The sequence below is a fragment of the Protomyctophum bolini genome, assembly GCF_963924005.1.
Source record: "Protomyctophum bolini genome assembly, chromosome: 11".
NCBI lineage: Eukaryota > Metazoa > Chordata > Actinopteri > Myctophiformes > Myctophidae > Protomyctophum > Protomyctophum bolini.
In genome coordinates this window covers 39842918-39863053 of record NC_137872.1, presented here as the reverse complement: position 1 = coordinate 39863053, position 20136 = coordinate 39842918, and the positions used below count along the sequence as shown (strand labels likewise).

The following is a 20136-nucleotide window of genomic DNA, read 5'->3' as shown; positions in this document are numbered from 1 at the left end:
CTGTATGTAGTTGTAATGTGATTTGTAATTTGTAAATCTGTGCCTGGTCTGCTGGGACCAGACTACACAGATGACCATACCTCTTACGTCATCACTGAGAGCTAGTCATACATATACACACCGTGTACTCTGGTCACAGCTCTCAAAGATGACGTAATGTGGTATCTGGTGGGACCAGATTATACAGATGACCATTTCTCTTACGTCATCACTGAGAGCTAGTCATACACCGTAAGTGTATGCCTGGTTTGCTGGGACTAGTTACAAGTTACAACATTACGTCATATACACACCATGTACTCTGGTCCCAGTTCTCAACGATGACGTAATGTTGTAACTGGTCCCAGCAAACCAGGCACAGACTTACGGTTGAAAAAAACTTGGCTTCACTTTTTGGAACCAAGTAACCACAGTATACTGCTAATCAAATTACAACTACATACTCTGTATGTAGTTGTAATGTGATTTGTAATTTGTAAATCTGTGCCTGGTCTGCTGGGACCAGACTACACAGATGACCATATCTCTTACGTCATCACTGAGAGCTAGTCATACATATACACACCGTGTACTCTGGTCCCAGCTCTCAAAGATGACGTAATGTGGTATCTGCTGGGACCAGATTATACAGATGACAATTTACAATAAGTAATAAAATAATTATACTGTATAATATATTTTAATTCAGTTTATATACCTTTTTTTTCATCACATATCAATGATTAATTTTTCTGTAAAAAAGTAGTTAGGTAGCAAATAGTTACACGTAATGATTATACATTTCAAACGTTCCTTCACAGAGATACTGAGATGTGATACTTTCCAGCGGTCGAAAGTACTTGCGCGCTCTGCTTGCGCACTAGTAGGCCATTTATGGCCTACTAGTGTGCAACAAGCAAGTATGCACTCGGCAGAGTGCAGTTCTAGTTAATGTTTGTTTTTAGTGCAATGTTTGTTTTAAAAACGCCATCATTGACGATAATGTAATGTTTGTTTTGTCACCGTTTGTTTTACATCATCATTACATCACATAATCATAGCAACATCATGAGTTAGATGATAAGAGCACCACTCATGTTTTCTATCCTAACTATTCGTTACCCCTCCAGGGGTGTGCGTGTGTGTGCGTGTGTGTCATTTCGGGGGCTTTTTGTTATAATATAAAATACGTTTCATATTTTAGTATTTTATAATAGTGTTTAAAAATCCCGGATTTATATGCACAAATTGTTTTTAATATATAACATGCACGAGGACTCGAGGAGGCATTTATGCCTTCTGTCGTTCAATTTAGAGTAGGTCACATTGTTCATGTTGTGTTTTATGCGGCACTAATACCCTTTAGCATGGTTTTATGCGCTCCATACAGTTTTATTATGGCTGTTGGGATGCATGCGCTCAATTGTAGGCTATATAATATGGAAATAGATTACCTCTGAGTCCCTTATGAAATAAGAGTAGATTAACCGGAGATACTTGCATAATAAGTAACGGCTGATTTCAGTATGAAGTGATTTGATAAACACGCCCAGTTACGAACCAGTATGGTCTGCCAATATTTACCGGTATTCTTCGGTCACTCTAGAGTCTAGAGTGACCGAAGAATACCGGTGAAGAAGTGAAGTGAAGAGTGAAGTGAAGAGTGAAGAATATAGTCTAGAGTCTAGACTATATTCTTCACTTGTATGCAAAATAGAGTAGACTACTGCAGAACAATGTATTTCGGCTGGATGGTGTTGAGCATTCGTTTCCCCGTAAGTAATCGCATTGTTTTGGCTAACTTTGTTTCCTACACATACCATTCATTGACATCACAACTATATTAAATAATGGAACATTCTTTAAATGAAGTTGTGGGGGGGCTCTTAAAAGAGCCTTTGTGGGGTAACGGGCTGTGTTGTTGTTTACTTCTTCTTTGCGGCAGCCTTCTTGGGTTTCGCCGCCTTGGGCTTCGCTACCTTCTTAGCTGGGGCTTTCTTGACGGCAGCGGGCTTTTTCACCTTCTTGGGACTCTTCGTCGCCTTCTTCGGACTCTTTTTGGCTACTGGTTTCTTTGCAGCGGCAGCAGGCTTCTTTGCCTTCTTGGGAGATTTCTTAGCGGCTGCGGGCTTCTTGGCCACTGCCTTCTTCGGAGACTTCTTTGCCGCGGCGGGTTTTTTGGCTGCAGGCTTCTTGGGTTTGACTGCTTTCTTCGCGGGTTTCTTTTCCTTCGGTGCCTCCTTGTTCATCTTGAAAGAGCCAGATGCTCCGGCACCTTTGGTCTGAACCAGGGTGCCTTTTGCTACCAGGCTCTTGACGGCGATCTTGACGCGGGCCTTGTTCTTCTCGACATCGTAGCCGCCGGCAACCAGAGCTTTCTTGACCGCAGCCAGGGAGACACCTTTGCGTTCCTTGGAGGCGGACACGGCCTTGACGACAAGCTCAGCGACGCTGGGTCCGGTCTTCTTGGGTCGGGGTGCTGCCTTCTTCTTGGCGGCTTTAACCGGGGCGGCTGCGGGAGCTGGGGCGACTTCTGCCATGCTGTAGAGGTCCGAGTTTCAGATGCACTGAACTAAACTCTGAGTAGAGAATGTTTTAAGAGGAGGAGGGGGTGGATCTTAAAGGATATATGAGAACGATTTAGACTCAACCCACTAGGTCAGTACTCTGTGCTGCAGAATACTGAGACAGTTGTGTTTTCTCTACAACTAAAACGAAATATAATATATACAAAGAAATGGATTAAAGTCATACAAAAAACTCGATCAGATAGCAGACCAGTTTAACGTCATAATCAAACCATGTGGAGGGTTGAGGAGTCCTGTGTTTTGTTTAGGGACGTTTAAAACCTCACTTGTACACCCTTACATGTACAGTTGTTTGTCAACTTTCCTCTGTCATTTGTCTTTTAAAATAGTTTTACCATATAATACCCTGTTCCATATTTGCTGCAGAGCAAGCAGAGATGTCTGGGTTTGGAATGAAAGTAAATCTAGTCGTTTGTGGTGAAGATTTTTGTTTTTAATTTACAACTTTCCATTGTCTGCAAACACAGCTGTTGGCCCTGTGGCATGGAGACTTATCAGAGGGCACTTATTATCTCACTCGGCTAAGCTCTTGTTTTGTGATGTTTCAGGTAATTTCACACTCAAATGTATAATTCAAATTCAATACCAATGGTGAATATGACATAGGTCAATAAAATGTAAAATAGATGAAACACCACACATTTGCAGGAAACCTATATAGCACAGTTATATATATATATATATATATATATATATATATATATATATATATATATATATATATATTATTATTATTATTATTATTTTTGCCACTTCTAAAATGTCTTATATTCCACAACATTTTATTTTCCCTCAAGAAATTGAAATATAGATGTATCCTAAATGTTTATTTGTTATCATATATCCCTTTTCCGGGTAGTCCCTACCCTAGTTATATTTTAGGGAGATAATAGACCAGGCATGTTTGAGTGACAAAGCTTGAATGTTCTGCATCGCTACAAATATGTAATAAATACAACGGTGTGCCAAATAACACTACAACTCCAAGTAAATCAAGTCACTTTAACACTGAAACCCAAATAGATCACATTTCCATAAACTGTATGTATTACACACACACACATACATTAACTGGCACCGCTGACATGTCAATACTGGTACGATAGATCACATATTGAAACCGTGCACATACTCACATTTATACACAATCACAATCACAATCAAGTATACACAGAAGCCAAGAGAAGAGGAAATCTCACTATTTGTATGTACCATGTTTTTATTCTTGCTTTGTTCTGGATTAAGTCGGTTAAATGCATACATTGTAATCCTCATGCTGTTTGAGGCAGTCATTAGACATGAAGCCACACAGCCACACTTTGCTAGCCTCCAGCAGGGGGAGTGGGTTTACCGCTTTTTAAAGTATTTTATTAAATTTCCACACAGTTACAAGTCATACATATATCGAAACTTGAAAATCCATACAAACATATATGCTGCTTGTCAATGTATAAAATCATCACATCAAATTACATACATCATAATTCATAAAACATCATCAATACATACATCAAAAACATTTAGTTCACAGCCACTTAGGCGCCAGGGAGCGCGAGCGCCACAGTACCATCCGTTGATGCGATGTGTACCCTCCGCGTCGCCCCCTAAAGCCCAAGCGCCTGCGCCTGTATGTGCCGCTCTGAGGGCCTCGCCGCCCGCCAGCAGACAGCACCATGCTTTGGTGCCATGTGTGACTATCCGCCGGCGCGCAACAAGACCCCCAGAGCAATCCCAGAGTGGGTTTACCCAGGCTAGACATTCCATATGTCGATCTGAGCTTATCACACCCTGTCCACTCAAGACACGCTGCATATATGGCGATGTAAGGCGTCTTACTGGTTATTTGAATCCTGAAAAGTAACTGTAAATATGAGTTTCCCAGCCCAGACAGAGACCAACAACATTTTGTGTTACACACTGTGAGGCCCCATACAGAACGCATGTTCTGTGTTTTGTCTGTGTTTGATGGCCGCCACAATGCAATTCCATGGGAGTCACATGGTTTGACCAAACATTTGTGTTTGATGGCTGTGTTCTGCCCATCAAACAAAAATGTTCGGTCAAACCAATTGGAATTGCATCGAGGCGTATTAAACACAGACAGAACACAGAACAGGCATTTGATACATGTGTATAAGGCATGAGGCCTCATACACTATGTTTGATACGTGTGTATGAGGCCTGTCTTTGAGATCCATCATGACCATTATGGTGGGAGGGCCTTGCATGTCAGTGTGGCCACCAGTCGTGTCCTGAACTTCTTGCAAAGTAATATGTAGATGAGTGGATCAAGACACACGTTCGTGGTGGACAGCCAAATGGTGCTGTGCTGTGCATTGTAGTACATGGTGATCTTTTCGTCGCAGCCGGGACTTGTGGTGTTTGGGGTTTGGGTCAGTATGTGGGGAACGAGGAAAAAGTGGAAGGGGGCGAAGCAGACAAAGAACACCACTACTACCACAAAGACCTTGGCTTTGGTTTTGCGACAGGCCGCTTCGGAGCTGCTGCTCCTGGAGGCTTTGTAGGACTTGTACACCGTCCGGCTGATGAACGAGTAGCAGACCACCATCAGAACCAGTGTGCACCAGAACACCACCTGGACACAATACATCAGCACATACAGTGGGCAAAATTAGTTTGTGTGCAAGCTCATGTGCATCATGTCTCCAGAAAGAGAATGAAAAAAATAATAGGGGAGCAAGGGGGAAGAGAATGAAAAAACTAAAAAGGTAGCTACATATTTACACATATCCATTATCCACCCAATTAAGTATGTACGTGTGTACGTAAGTATGTATGATGTGTACATGATATTAATGAATATATTCAGCGATTCTTCGCAACAAAAACTATCTATGTAAGTACAATATTAAAGTGTAATATATATGAACACAGGTTGGTCCTATGGGGAAAAACAATTAGTCTTCTATGAGTACAGAATATTGTATACCTTCATGTCCTAATTAGTTAAAACATGACGTGACAGGAACAATAGCACCCTCTTTTGGTTATTTTCCTTTGCGCTCAAATATGTCCTTGAGAGATTAGGTCGTGACAAGCATGGTCCGACAGGGTCATTGCTTAAAAGAAAGGTCTGTGCATCTCTATATTAGAGACGAGTGACGTTAAAACGCTACTTTAAAGTTACACCCAGTACTACAGTATATCACCAAGTTTACATGTGTGTGTTACCTGCATACAGTAGATTGATCCCGTATACAACTTCTGACCAAACTCGCTCATCAAGGATGAACATTGCAGTTCGCCTGGAACAATGGGGTGCGTTGGTGGCTTGTTAGTCAGGACGATGTTTGCTATCGCTAGAGATGACCACACCAGCCACACGGCGGCACTCAGCGCCTGACCCACCCTGACCTTCTGCACAGCGTATTCCCCGAATGGCCAGACTATCTTCAGGTAGCGGTCCAGACTAATGAGGCCCAGGAAAGTGATGCTGGTGTACATGGAGAGGAAGAACAGCATGAATGAGTAGCGGCAAAAGGCCACACACAGGTCCATGGGTCTCACCTCTGCATAGTACAGCACCCTCACGGGGATGGTCAGAGTCATGAGAATGTCAGCCACGACCTGTTGGCGAAGGAGAGCTTTATTGATCCCAGCAGGGAGATATTATTTTCCCAGAGGCAGCATAGCAGTTAAAATACAGTTTCAGAGTAAGATAAGTGCTGTAAGATACAGTACAGGTAGCGACACAAAAGAACAACAAACTAAATATTATAAAGATAACATAACATGAAGGTATTTGCTTGTTACATTCAGCTGTTGATATTAATGTTATATTATCAATAACATAGTAATGTGTTGTCATTTGCCAATTATTTATTTGGGGACCCACGTGCCCTATCCTCGCATCCCCGTCCCCCCCCAGTGGGCTCCATCCACAGGTTGAGAGTTGCTGCTTCACCTTTGCCTTCACTCACCACGTTCTTTAGATAGACCACAAATGTGGAGTTAGAGGGGATGTTGAAGAAGACCCATGCAGCCAGGCTGTTCAGTGCCAGGGCCACTAGAAACACGATGCTGTGCAGGCAGGGGAAAACCACAGTGACCACGTAAGCTGGACCGCACCTGCTGGTGTTGTTGGACGCTGTGGAGTTCATCTCTATACAACCCTTGGTGGACTTTGAGAGTGGATGGGAGTTCAGAGAGATGATGGAATGAAAAAGAGGTCAGCAGAGGGATTAATTTAACCCTAGAACACTAAATGTATTTTTGGTTACACCATCACTAAACACGAGTATATTTATTATATATTATTATATATAATAATATTTCAGTACATGGTATTTCCCCCTACAAAAACAGGTATGTTTACAGAACACTAGTAGTAAAAATATATCTGAAAAAAATAGGGATGTCATGAGGCTGGTCTCTGTGAGGAGACTAACAGTAAAGGGCGGTGAGAGTTGTTTTGTAAAAACTGTTAAATGCCCGTTTGCAAATTGTAATCAAGATGCAATTATAGAGCACCTGCTAGTTGATTGTCAGAGATCTACATAATAATGTTTGGGGGAAAGATTGATTTTAATGTGAAGGAGAAAAGAAAACCTGTAAATATATGGTAAATATTAATATTTTCGGCCGAAGGCTTTGGGAGAGAGTATGTTTTGTTCCTTGCTCTGCCAGGTCAAACATTTCCTTCCACTAAAAACTCAGATTCAATCTGAGTTTTGTGACTATGTAACTACAAATTGTGGCCTTGTGTGTTTCTGCCCTGACTAATTGTCAATTCTCGTCATTCTAGTGCCGTCACTCCCACTCATCTGCTCACTCCCAGTCAGCCAGTCAGAGTGGAGGTTCACACCTACTTGAGCCATAATTATGTCAAATCGACCGGCTTAATCAGGAATGGTGCACTCGTATTTTGCTACGAGATATGTTGTATAGTTTACAGTACAGGGCTTAACGTTTTCCGTCCCCAGGACGGATTTCCGTCTTGAGGACTTCATATGGGCCATTCATGAGATCAGCGCGGATCTGCAAAAAAATTATAATAAGAGCGGGTAGGGGGTGTAAATTGTACAGCCATGGCCACGGTGTGAACGGCATGAAGTCATCAAAACACAGCATATACTTGCTACTAGTCAAGCCAAACTACCAAGCATCCAGTCCCACTCAAATACTTTTCACATTCGATCAGCTGCTCAGAATGTATCACGAGCCGTTTAATGTAACCCGACACGGTGACACCAAAGCGTTGGCCTCGGATTTAGGTCTACGTTGTTGGTTGCTGGTGTCGTGCGCAGTGATAAATAGCAGATCTGCAAGCTCACACCGTGTCACGAATGTTACGCACTTTCTTTGATGCAATAAAGATAGAGGGGTGGGAGTTTATAAGTTTTTACTTCTTCTCACTCCTTTTCGGATATGCTTTTTACTTCTTCTCACTCCTTTTCGGATATGCTTAGATTAATTTATTTATTATTTATTTTCCTTACTATTTTTTTAGTTTTTCCTGGTGAAATGCAAGGAATTGTTTCTGTATATTGGCATATTCGAAATAAACATGACAAACAAACAAACAAACAACAAACAAAGATGTATTTGGCGCTGCACTGCGGCGACATTGGCATAAGGGCTACGCTTGCATGCGGGCCCTTTGTCTAAGACTAATTTCTTCCCCGGGAGACAAATAAAAAAGAACCTTGAACCTTGTATATCTGCTATTTACTGCACAACACCAGTGCGCAACTAATTGTCTGTTGTGCTCAAATAGATTTCCCCCTGTCATTCTGACTTAAAAGTAGCACAGATTTAATGTGAAGTTATGGAAGTTTCTCCTGTAATACAGGATTGAATTTGTTGACAGGGAAGGCAGCAGCTGTATTGACAATATAAGTGCTTACGTTTGGTTCTCTTGCATTAAATTAGACAGCGGAACACTTGCTATGTATGTCAATCAGAGATTTGAGAGGATTTAGTTGTTCACAAAAGTTACCCATACTGGTGTGCCAACAAAGCAAAGCAAACACTTTGGGGCTGTGTCATACCCAACAAAATGTTGCCCCCCTTAGATAGCACTTTATGTAGACTTAGGGCCGATTCATACTCCTATTTTACCGCTGTTTCGGCGCTGTAGTGCCGAAATGATTTTGGCTCGTCAGAAATTTTCAGTAGCACCGAAGAGACGATTTTAGGACGGTACCCGCCCCCCCCCCCCCCCCCCGAACCTCAAATGACGTCAAATTGTAGGCTCTACAGCGCCAAACCGACTTTTATTCGGCTCTAAAATTGGAGTATGAATCGGCCCTTAGATAGTATTTTAGACAGACTTATAGCTTGTTACGTAGACAGCACTAGAATTGCATTTAATGTAGTCATAGCACTTTATAGTACACATGTATATTGTATAAAATATAATATAGTATATATTCATTTAGGAGAATTAAGTCAAGTCTGCATAATGTTTCCCCTCGCTCTAATCTCTGAGCTCACAACAACACTTTTTCTGCAACATATTTTTCTTAACCAGAGCCGGTACGTGACCTATAGGCATAGTAGGCCATTTTGAGGGACGGTCACCAAAAACGTGTCTTGATCATCCTTACCTGTGTTTTCATTCAAAGTCCCAGCCTCAGTCCCATGCCTCACAGACAGAAGAGGAAAAGCAGCAAAGCTCTGCTGATGGCCTAATTCATCCTGAAACTCTCACACAGCATGCAGCCGTCTTATATACTCAACCACCTCCAAAAGGAAGTAACAGCCTCTTCAGACTCACCCATATGTGAGCGTGTGTGTGCACATGCATGTGTGCAGTGTGGGCATGGGTGCACACAATCCTGAGATGTCTGGCATCGTATAACTATACGTAATTGCAATTTAGGCATTTTGATGCTGTCAATCCTGCTCAGTCAGTCAGTGTTACAGGAAGTCTCTCTGTGTTGTGCCTCATCAGCCCATTCAGCCCCTTTACCAACTGTGTGTGTGTGTGTGTGTGTGTGTGTGTGTGTGTGTGTGTGTGTGTGTGTGTGTGTGTGTGTGTGTGTGTGTGTGTGTGTGTGTGTGAGTACATACCTTTCTTCACTAGAACTACATAATTACAATTATTGGCAATTAGTCTATGTTTTGTACGGCGCTGTAGTATGGCCAAATAGGGCTTAATTTACAAAAAAAAACTAAAAATAGAATTCATTCATTCATGTATTTATTTATTTCAGAAAACTGTTTAGGATTTTGAAGGCATTTGTAGAATTGGCCTCAGGCCTAAATGGGTTAAAAACTTTCCAGAGAGCATATTTGGCAAATATATGTTTTTTGACTTTTAATCGATACGACACTTCTGCATGTTTTATAGTGTGTCTGTACATGTTGCGCACGTGCATGAGTGCACAGACGTGTCTAATGGTATTTGTCTCGAAAGTTTTTACAAATGTTCCATGATTTACAAATGTGTTTCCAAGATTTACAAATGTGTTTACAAGATTTGCAAATGTTTTTCTATGATTTGCAAATGTTTTTCCACGATTTACAAATGTATTTCGTATTTTTACAAAAAATATATAGATTTGTGTGTGCGTTTATCCTAAAATACCATTTGTAAATCCTCAATTATGCGTGTGAATTGTAAAACTGCATTTGGCATTCCTTTTTCCTGTTGAATCATTTTGAGACAAACGTCACGCTTTTTTATGATAATTTTCACAAATGTATTGTCCTATCCACAAAAAAACGTGTAACTTTTAAGTTGGCATTTAAATACATTTTTACAAATATATGACAATTTGTAAAAAAAAAACAAAAAAAAAAAACATTTATCATAAAATATCATTTGTAAATCATCAACTCTGTGTGTCAGAGTTGATGATTTGTGGATTTTCTCAATGCATTTGTGACTCCAGCCATTTGTGGATTTTCTCAAAGCATTTGTGAAACCAGCATAAGGTAAAAATGTCTCAAAAAGGTGATTGGCTGCCTCGTTGCTAGGCTGCCTCTAAGCCAATGGGAGATTTACCATAAATCCCATAGTCTGAAGTCTTCAGACTATGGGATTTATGGCAGTCCAAGTTCCAGTAGATGAGTTGGATGCTCATTCATTATTGAGATCCTTGGTCGTCCAGTTCCCCACTGTATTTCAAGTTGGACTGGTGTTGGAGGATGTTGTTGATACTCTCTCATGGTCTGAACTGCAGTGCACAATTGTGTTAATGCCTCTCTAACCTCCTGGGACACCGGAACATGCTGACACAATATCAATGAAAACTATTTCCTGTGCACATGCAAATTCCAGGTAGTCCACATCCAGGGGTGCTTACTGGAGAGAATGTGACACCCTGTCATAATTTCAAAGACCTGATGTCTAAGCAATTCCTACAATGCAAAAATAATAGGACAAATTTGGTGAGAGGAGCCAGGCTTTTACAATAAGGTCACAAGTGTCAGTATAATATTATGACGTCAATATCACAGTCAGTATCATGTCATCACGGTCAGTATCATGATAAGTATCTGGAATCAAGTCCACAGCAAAAGGATTTCAGTTCAACCACTTTAACCCCCTATGTACAAGCTCACTATTGCTATGCCACAAGTTGTGAGCTTGCAGATCTGCTATTTTCAGAAACATAGACCATTTGGAGGATTTTTTCCCCTCAAACTAACTTTATTATAAATCTTGAAACGGGGGTCCCACTCCCTTTCACAAAATATTTTCAGGTGGGGCCCGGCCGCCCGGGGGTCTGTGGCCAAATGCATTGATGAACCACTGTTTTAACTATAAGGGTTTAGCAACCAAAATATAAGGTTTGTGGTGGAATGTAAATAATATGACGGTGTTGTATTATAGTGGTCTGATACTTGGTACTGTGTTCGGATATGTACTTGTATGTATGGTGTACTGCCTGCCTTTGGTAACATAAGAGTGGAGCTGTGTTAGGGCACGTTGAAGGCCGCTGCTGGCAGGCAGTGATTGTGATGTCTAGTCTGTGACGTCATTAGGACATGAAGTATCCAAGATATATATGCTGCTGTAAGTGGAATAAACCTTGTGAACGTTTTGATGTGACCAAGTCTCGTGTCATGTTAATCTTCTCCCGGGCCGGCCTGTCTGTCTGTCCGCCGCCGAACCATGGAAATGCCAACCGGGTCATCACACACCAGAACCAGACGAGGGTCCAATACGTAGAATACAGTTAATCTTAACAGACGGTAATAGGCCTAATAATTTTATTGAAGTGCAGGACAAGATGTATTGTTGTCCATTTTGCAGCAGGTAACACTGAAAATAATGCTACTGCATATCATTAAAAGATGAAGTAAAGTAATGCTAAACTTAAAGTAAAGTAGTCTAAAGTAAAGCACTGATGACGCGGAGGAGGAAGCACGCCGCCAGCACCCACAGTGCCCAGAGCGGGAATCGAACCCAGGACCTTCTAGCTGTGAGGCGACAGCACTACCAACTGTGCCACCGTGCCCCCGTGCAGATGGCCTTTTCAGAGGACAGTGTTACTTGGGGACATGAGGAGACAGGATGTTCTACAAGCTAAACTAGTTTTGTGTTTGTCAACGTAGCTTGAATAGTTGGTGTCAGTTCATTAAGGTGTGTACTCTAGGTTGATGAGACAAGTTAACTATGCAATGGAAACATACCTGAGATTCAAAACAGATTAAGTACTGTTTGAGGAATGTTTCACTGTTCACTGTTTCACTGTGTTGTTGTGGAGCATTTGCTATAACAAAGTAGATAGACTAGACCAGGCTCGGCTCCAGGATGAAATGACTAAGGGGGCATTTGAAAGTGGCGAGGGTGCACATCTAATTTTTATATAGTAAAACTATGCTGTATGTACATAAAAGTGAGGGTGCAGAATTTGGAACGGAGGGTGCTGGGCACCCCCGTGGCGCCGGGCCTGGACTAGACCCCATGCAGTAGTGTCATTGCTGTAACTTGGTATCTGTAATGTCACGTGTTCTGTTGCTGCAGGGTGAACTACTGTATGGGTAGCATTATAGTATAATCGATGCCTTACAGCCCCCCCCCCCCCCCCCTGTCTGTTTTGGAATGAGGGAACATAGGGCTGAGGGAACATATAGGGCTGAGGGAACATATAGAGCTGAGGGAACATAGGCCTGAGGGAACATAGCTAGGGCTGAGGGAACATTGGGCTGAGGGAACTTGGGTCCCAATGCTTTGAAAAATCCACAAGTGGCTGGAGTCACAAATGCTTTGAGAAAATCCACAAGTGGCTGGAGTCACAAATGCATTGAGAAAATCCACAAGTGGCTGGAGTCACAAATGCTTTGAGAAAATCCACAAGTGGCTGGAGTCACAAATGCTTTGAGAAAATCCACAAGTGGCTGGAGTCACAAATGCATTGAGAAAATCCACAAAGTTGATGATTTACAAATGATATTTTATGATAAATGCGCCTGCAAGTATAAATTATTTTTTACAAATTGTCATATATTTGTAAAAATGTATTTAAATGCCAACTTACAAGTTACACGTTTTTTTGTGGATAGGACAATACATTTGTGAAAATTATCATAAAAAAGTGTGACGTTTGTCTCAAAATGATTCAACAGGAAAAAGGAATGCCAAATGCAGATTTACAATTCACACGCAGAATTGAGGATTTACAAATGGTATTTTAGGATAAACGCACACACAAATCTATATATTTTTTGTAAAAATACGAAATACATTTGTAAATCGTGGAAAAACATTTGCAAATCATAGAAAAACATTTGCAAATCTTGTAAACACATTTGTAAATCTTGGAAACACATTTGTAAAAACTTTCGAGACAAATGACGTCTCCCCATATAATGGGTCGTCCTCCCACTTCTAAAAGTAGCACTTCAACACTGGCTATACCACTGTAAAAATCCCCATCACCTTCTGCTATGAGGCACAAGGCAACATGCTGCCCTGTCAATCCTGCTCAGTCAGTTTTCAGTGTCTGTGTTCACATTCCACACACATAAGCTAATTTCCAGTACAAGCCTAAGGTAGTTAAGAAAATGAAGTAAACATCGACGCCAAGTATGACAGTGATAGTCACGTAATTGAGCCACACACACGCCCTCTCACTTCTTCATGATTTACTTAACTTGCTGCTTGTAGCCTGCCCTACTTACGGTAGTACTTTGAGGGCAGGTGTGTGTGTGTGTGTGTGTGTGTGTGTGTGTGTGTGTGTGTGTGTGTGTGTGTGTGTGTGAGAGAGAGAGAGAGAGAGAGAGAGAGAGAGAGAGAGAAAGAAAGAGAGAGGGGGGGGGATGGTGTTGGCTACACCCACTTGTATATATGTGGCTACTCCCACACATATCTGCCTGCCCTCAGAGCACACCTAAAGAGACGAGGCTCTGACTTATCAATTCATTCACTTTCGTGTCATGTCAGGGGCTCATGGTGAGGAAAAGGAGGAAAGTAGATATTTGGAGACATATTACGTTAATGAATGTAGATTATAAAATACTTGCAAAAATAATAGTTAATTGATTAAATACAGACTTAGAAGAACTTGTTGAAAAATAACAGACAGTATGTGCTATTAAGGGAAGGTTGATGTGGGATAACTTGGGTATTTTAAGGGATATAACAAGTGGGTATACAAATGAGGGTTTCTTTATTATAAGCTTAGATCAAAAAAAGGTTTTTGATTTGATCCAGAGAGTATTTGTAGGAGGTATACGGCTTTCATCATGATTTTATTAATCTATTCAAATTGTTGTACATGCCCAGTCCACAGTTCAAGTTAATGTACATGGTGTTCTAACAGAGACATTTGAAATTAAGAGGGGTGTGCACTTTATATTTTAGCTATTAATCCGTTATTACATAAGATCAAGAATGATAAAAGACTCACAGGTATAAAAACTAGTGGTGGAGAGAGAGTCGTTGTTTTAATTGGCTTACGCTGACGATATCACCATCTTAATTAAAAACAAGAATGAATTAGACATTGTACATGAGCACTTGGCACTTTATGAAGAGATCTCAGGTTCCAGATTAAACCATGATAAAACAGAAGGTGTCTGGTTCGGGAGGAGTGAGGCAAAGCCAAATATAAATATAAATCCTCGGGGTAAAGTTTAGTAATAATGGCAGTTATGAAATAAACTGGGATAATAAAGATAAAGAAATAAAGGAGGACCTCGAAAAATGGGAAAACAAATCATGCTGTTATATAGAACAAAGATTATGATTATTAAGACATATGTCTTGGCAAAACTGCTATTTTTGGCGACTATATTTCCTCCCAAGGACCAGACACTGAAATACATAAATAAAACACTAGTAAATTCCATATGGGGAACCACTAGAGAACAAATAATGGAGGCCTTGGGGCTGTTGACTTAGGACTTAAACTGAAAACTTCGTTTTGTAAAAATGTAGCAGCTGGCTTTAAAAGGAGGGCTATGTGGATTCGGGATCGAGGCACTGAGCTGGACCAAAAAGAAGGGCCGGGCAAGAAGCTCAGTGCCTTATTTTAAAGTGATGTATGGTGATGTGATCTTGGTGTCAATTTCTGCTCATCTAAATATTGACTGGACTGATATGTCAAGTAAATGCATTTATGCTAAAATATGTGATGACCTGTACGGTGACATTTTCCCCTACAAGAACCTTGATGATAATCATAAAAAATTGAGTTGTAAAAACATCCCGGAAAAAAAGAGGGATGTGATGTGTGTGATGTCTCTGTGAGGAGACTATAGCAGTAAGGGCGGTGGTAAAATGGAGCTGCTTTGTCAAAACTATTAAATGCCTGATACTAAATTGTAATGCAGATGAGACTATAGAGCATCTCCTAGACCTAGTTTTGCCAAGACATATGTCTTGCCATTTTTCGAGGACCTCCTTTATTTCTTTATCTGTATTTACACTACAAATATTTGAATTTGATTATTACAACACAACCACTTCAGCCCTATATACATCTAACAAGCTCACACGTGTCTTGATGTGATATTGTGAGCTTGTAGATCTGCCATTTAAAATAAACACATTATTTGAGAGAGCCAGGAGAATGAGACTATAGCAGGACACTGCCAAAGACACCAAGAGCTGCCAGCCAGCTCTTGTGTGTGATCAATCTAATTCTAAAATTCCTTGTGAAGATGTCTGACCCTCCAATTATGTTGAGAAAGTACAAATAGCTATAGGCTTCTCATTGCTGTATAGACTATAATATATAGAGTGTAGTTTGCAAGCCCGGCCTCTTGGCACAGCAGCAGGCCCATTCCAACCATTATCTCAGGGTGCTACAAATATATCTACGTAATATAAGTAGACTTATAAATTAAACTAGTGTTGACTATAATCATTACTAGTGGCTCTTATTTTGTAGAGGAAATCAGTTTTGGTCATCATAGCCAAGCTGCCATGACAGTTATGATGTAACGCAAGCTAGTCTAACCAATAGTAAACAATAACCCACATGGATTAAACACAAGCTTTTAACAAAGTTCATATTCACGATATGGAAACCATGCATATGTGACTTAAACAATGTTTACACACACTTTGGAAGTACATTAAACAACATGGAACCTCAGTGACATTAGGTGAGTAGTTAATTGTATAAGTCTCATGCTGGCTCACACTGGTAAAATCATCAACAACAGCTGTCCAAAATGAAACATTAACAGGTACTTGGGTACAGTAAACAGCTCAGTGGACTTGTGGTCAGTGTCCGCCCTGGGACTGGGAGGTCTGGGTTCGATCCCCGGCCGGGTCATACCAAAGGCCTCCCTGTTTGGCACTCAGCATCAAGGGTTGGATTGGGAGTAACCTGTGACATATAGGGGCCGGGCCGTATACATGATTGTGCATCAAGCTGCCTGCCGGTACAGAAAAAAGGAGATATAGGCTCCTACCCTATGGGCCTCATGGCTCGGCAAGGCTTACTTACAGTACTGTCACTGCCTGCAATAATGTGATGTTATTAATTGACGTTCACCTAACCTGCTTATATCATGCCCTTAAATAGAACTTGTAGCCTATAGGCCTGCTTGGAACTGTTTGGCGGCCTTGCCAATTCTTGTAAACATTTTAGTATGTCCGCCATGCACTGTGGTGCTGAAATCTTAACTCTTTTCAACCTATCTTCATATAATTGGTCCTCACTAATAATCATGAAAAAAATAATCTACTCGGTCTGTGTCTCATAGGAGGGCTGTGGGCAGTTCAGAAACCGTCCTCCACCTATTATATGAAGATATAATGGGTCATGCGCTCTATGCACTCTGCCCCCCGCCCCCAGCCCAGTAATGACTTGTTCCGCCACTGTCTCTCCTGATTGGCTGAAATGTCGGCACCTACCTGAAAATGTATTTTCTGCTTACTGAACAAATACTATAGGCCTATAGTGGCAATGATTATCAGAATATAGAGCTTTAACGGGAAAACTTTTAGTTTAAACTTTTAACAAAAACACATCACTTGACTTAATACAGTATAGCTTCTCACCTCCGACGCACCAGGCAGACAACGCCACCTTTGTTCGGTAGTTTGCATCTCTATTTTATGTGTCAAAGATATTTAGCAGTACTGAAAATACAAATAGTCACCGTCACCCTCACATATATTGTCGCTGTTGGGCAAACCAAAAACCTTATCCCTATTTCAACGTTTCGCCCTACTTGATCATGCTACAGCTACAGCAAGTACCAGATATGCAAGCTGAAAACAGCACATTTCGAGCTTGTATGTAGATCTGCTACTATTTTTATTTATTTGAATCCTGAAAAGTAACAGTTTTCTTACCCCGGCAGAGACGATATATTCCCTACACAACAACATTTTGTGTCACACGCTGTGACAATTAACTGCGTTGAGATCCAGTGACCATTATGGTGGGAGGGCCTTGCATGTCAGTGTGGCCACCAGTCGTGTCCTGAACTTCTTGCAAAGGAATATGTAGATGAGTGGATCCAGACACGCGTTCGTGGTCGCCAGCCAAACGGTGGCGATGTGCATGGTGATCTGTTCTCTGCAGCCACGGCTCGCGGTGTTTGGGCGGTTCAGTATGTAGGGAAGGAGGAAAAAGTGGAAGGGGGCGAAGCAGACAAAGAACACCACTACTACCACAAAGACCTTGGCGTTGGTTTTGCGACAGGCCGCTTCGGAGCTGCTGCTCATGGTGGCTTTGTAGGACTTGTACACCGTCCGGCTGATGAACGAGTAGCAGACCACCATCAGAGCCAGTGTGCACCAGAACACCACCTGGACACAATACATCAGCAGAAAGTGTGTAAAACAGTGGGGTTTTTTTTGTGTGCAAGCAAAAAAAGAATAGGGGAGAAAAAATCACACCCATGTGAAATGAGGGGCGGTGATGTAAAATAAACGGTGACAAAATCAACATTAAATTATCTTTATTGTTAATGGCATTTATTGTTTTTGTTAGGGACAAGATGATGTGAACTTTCCCTTCATTGTCAATGGTGTTTTTAAAATAAAAATTGAACTAAAAACACACATTTTTAGTCTAACCTAACCCTAACCCAAATATAAATATCTAGTATAAATATAAATATACATATCCAGTTCATCCACCTGAATAAGTAGGTTAAACCCAAATAAGTGTGTACAGGATATTAGACATTAAGCTGTAAGAAGAATATATTCAGCGTGATTCTTCACAAAAAAGTGCTTACAATTACAATGTATAAAACACACAAGTGTCTGTATTGTATGAAAACAGCTTGGTGGTATAGGAAAAAACAATTTGTCTTCTATGAGTGCAGAAATGCTGTATACCTTTATGCCTCCTATTTTAGAGCCGAATAAAAGTCGGTTCGGCGCTGTAGAGCCTACAATTTGACGTCATTTGAGGTTCGGGGGGGCGGGTACCGTCCTAAAGTCGGCTCTTTGGTGCTACTGAAAATTTCTGACGAGCCGAAATCATTTCGGCACTACAGCGCCGAAATGGGAGTATGAATCGGCCCTAAGCCATTGGAAAATATATGACAGCACCCTTTTTAGGATATTTTCCATTGCGCTCTAATCTGTTCCTTATAGATTAGGTCGTAACTATGTGAAGCCCAACAAAACAGCGCGTCAAAACAGCCGCCTCCGTTATTTTCAATTAACCTATCCCACACCGGCGGCGTCAGACGCGCACGTTCACGCCTCGCCTGACGCTCCGATGCGCCGCTGTTCTATTCTCCAGGCGTTGCCGCACGGCCTCCATTTCGGGGATCCACGGGCGTGGCTGGCAGGTCTGTACTAGCGCGCCGCGTCCTGTGGGTGTTGCTGTGCGGCTATGACGCGCAGCAATACTGACAGACACAGGGCATTAGAGTGATGTTAAAATGCTACAGTAATGCTAAAGTATATCACCAAGTTTGCATGCGTGCGTTACCTGACCAACGTAGATGGATGCCTTACGCATGACCAGACCATGCTCGCACAACAGGGAGGTACATTGCAGTTCGCCTGGAACAATGAGCCGCGGTGGTTGCTTGTTCAGGAGGACGATGTCTGCTATCGCTAGAGATGACAACACCAGCCAGACGGTGGCACTCAGCGCCTGACCCACCCTGACCTTCTGCACAACGTATTCCCCGAATGGCCAGACTATCTTCAGGTAGCGGTCCAGACTAATGAGGCCCAGGAAAGCGATGCTGGTGTACATGGAGAGGAAGAACACTTTGAACGAGTAGCGGCAATAGGCCACAGACAGGCCCAAGGGGCTGACGCCTGCATAGTACAGCACCGCCACGGGGATGGTCAGAGTCATGATAATGTCAGCCACGACCTGTTGGCAAAGGAGATTTGACATTTGATAGGTATATAGAGCTGTATTGATACAGGCGAGAAGAAATTAATTTGCCAGAGGCAGCAGATACTGCAAAGGCAGCAGTGACACAAAAGAACAAAAAAAGGGGAAAAAAAGGTTTTAGAGATAACATACCATGAAGGTATTTACTTGTTACATTAACCCGTCGATATTAATGTTATATAATTATTATCAATAACAGTAATGTGTTCTCTTGTCATTCGTCAATTATTTGGGGACCCACGTGCACTATCCTCGCGTCCCCGTCCCCCCCCGTCCCAGTGGGCTCCCAGGTTGAGAGTTGCTGCTTTACCTTTGCCTTCACTCACCAGGTTCTTTAGATAGACCACAAATGTGGAGTTAGAGGGGATGTTGAAGAAGACCCATGCAGCCAGGCTGTTCAGTGCCAGGGCCACTAGAAACACGATGCTGTACAAGCAGGGGAAAACCACAGTGATCACGTAAGCTGGAACGCACCTGCTGGTGTCGTTGGACGCTGTGGAGTTCATCTCTACGACCCTTGGTGGACCTTGAGAGTGGATGGAAGTTCAGAGAGATGATGGAATGAAAAAAAGAGGACAGTAGAGGAATGTAAATATATGGTAAATATTATTATTTTTTGTCTCCGCCAGGCCGAAGACTTGGGGAGAGAGTTATATGTTTTGTCTTTGCTCTGCCAGGTCGAGCACTTCTTTCATCCACTCAACACTTGTCAGGAATACAGTTTGAGTTTTGGTTCTGGGCGGAGCTGTAATAACGTGGAGCGGTGGTGAGTAAAAACAGAGAGCGGTGGTTTGCTCTTCACCGCAGCTCCGCGACATCAT

At 41.8% G+C, this 20136-nt stretch overlaps 4 protein-coding genes across 4 annotated transcripts in view; 1 reads left to right on the top strand and 3 right to left on the bottom strand.

Moving 5' to 3' along the window:
• The window catches only part of LOC308324254 (uncharacterized protein), a gene marked incomplete at its 5' end in the record, with an annotated part of 110508 nt that overhangs the window by 16270 nt on the left and 74102 nt on the right, over positions 1–20136 (top strand). The gene's annotated exons all lie outside the window — the stretch shown is intronic.
• On the bottom strand, positions 1782–2519 carry LOC308324256 (histone H1-like; the record flags this gene model as incomplete). The annotated part of the gene is made up of 1 exon (XM_080776258.1): positions 1782–2519. The coding sequence occupies one exon, from the start codon at positions 2517–2519 to the stop codon at positions 1905–1907; it is 615 nt and encodes a 204-aa protein (XP_080632384.1). The 3' UTR covers positions 1782–1904.
• On the bottom strand, positions 4774–6688 carry LOC308324377 (P2Y purinoceptor 12-like; the record flags this gene model as incomplete). The annotated part of the gene is made up of 3 exons (XM_080776421.1): positions 4774–5163; positions 5760–6155; positions 6509–6688. The coding sequence occupies 3 exons, from the start codon at positions 6686–6688 to the stop codon at positions 4774–4776; spliced, it is 966 nt and encodes a 321-aa protein (XP_080632547.1).
• Positions 17380–19821, bottom strand: LOC308324376 (P2Y purinoceptor 12-like; the record flags this gene model as incomplete). The annotated part of the gene is made up of 3 exons (XM_080776420.1): positions 17380–17754; positions 18896–19291; positions 19642–19821. The coding sequence occupies 3 exons, from the start codon at positions 19819–19821 to the stop codon at positions 17380–17382; spliced, it is 951 nt and encodes a 316-aa protein (XP_080632546.1).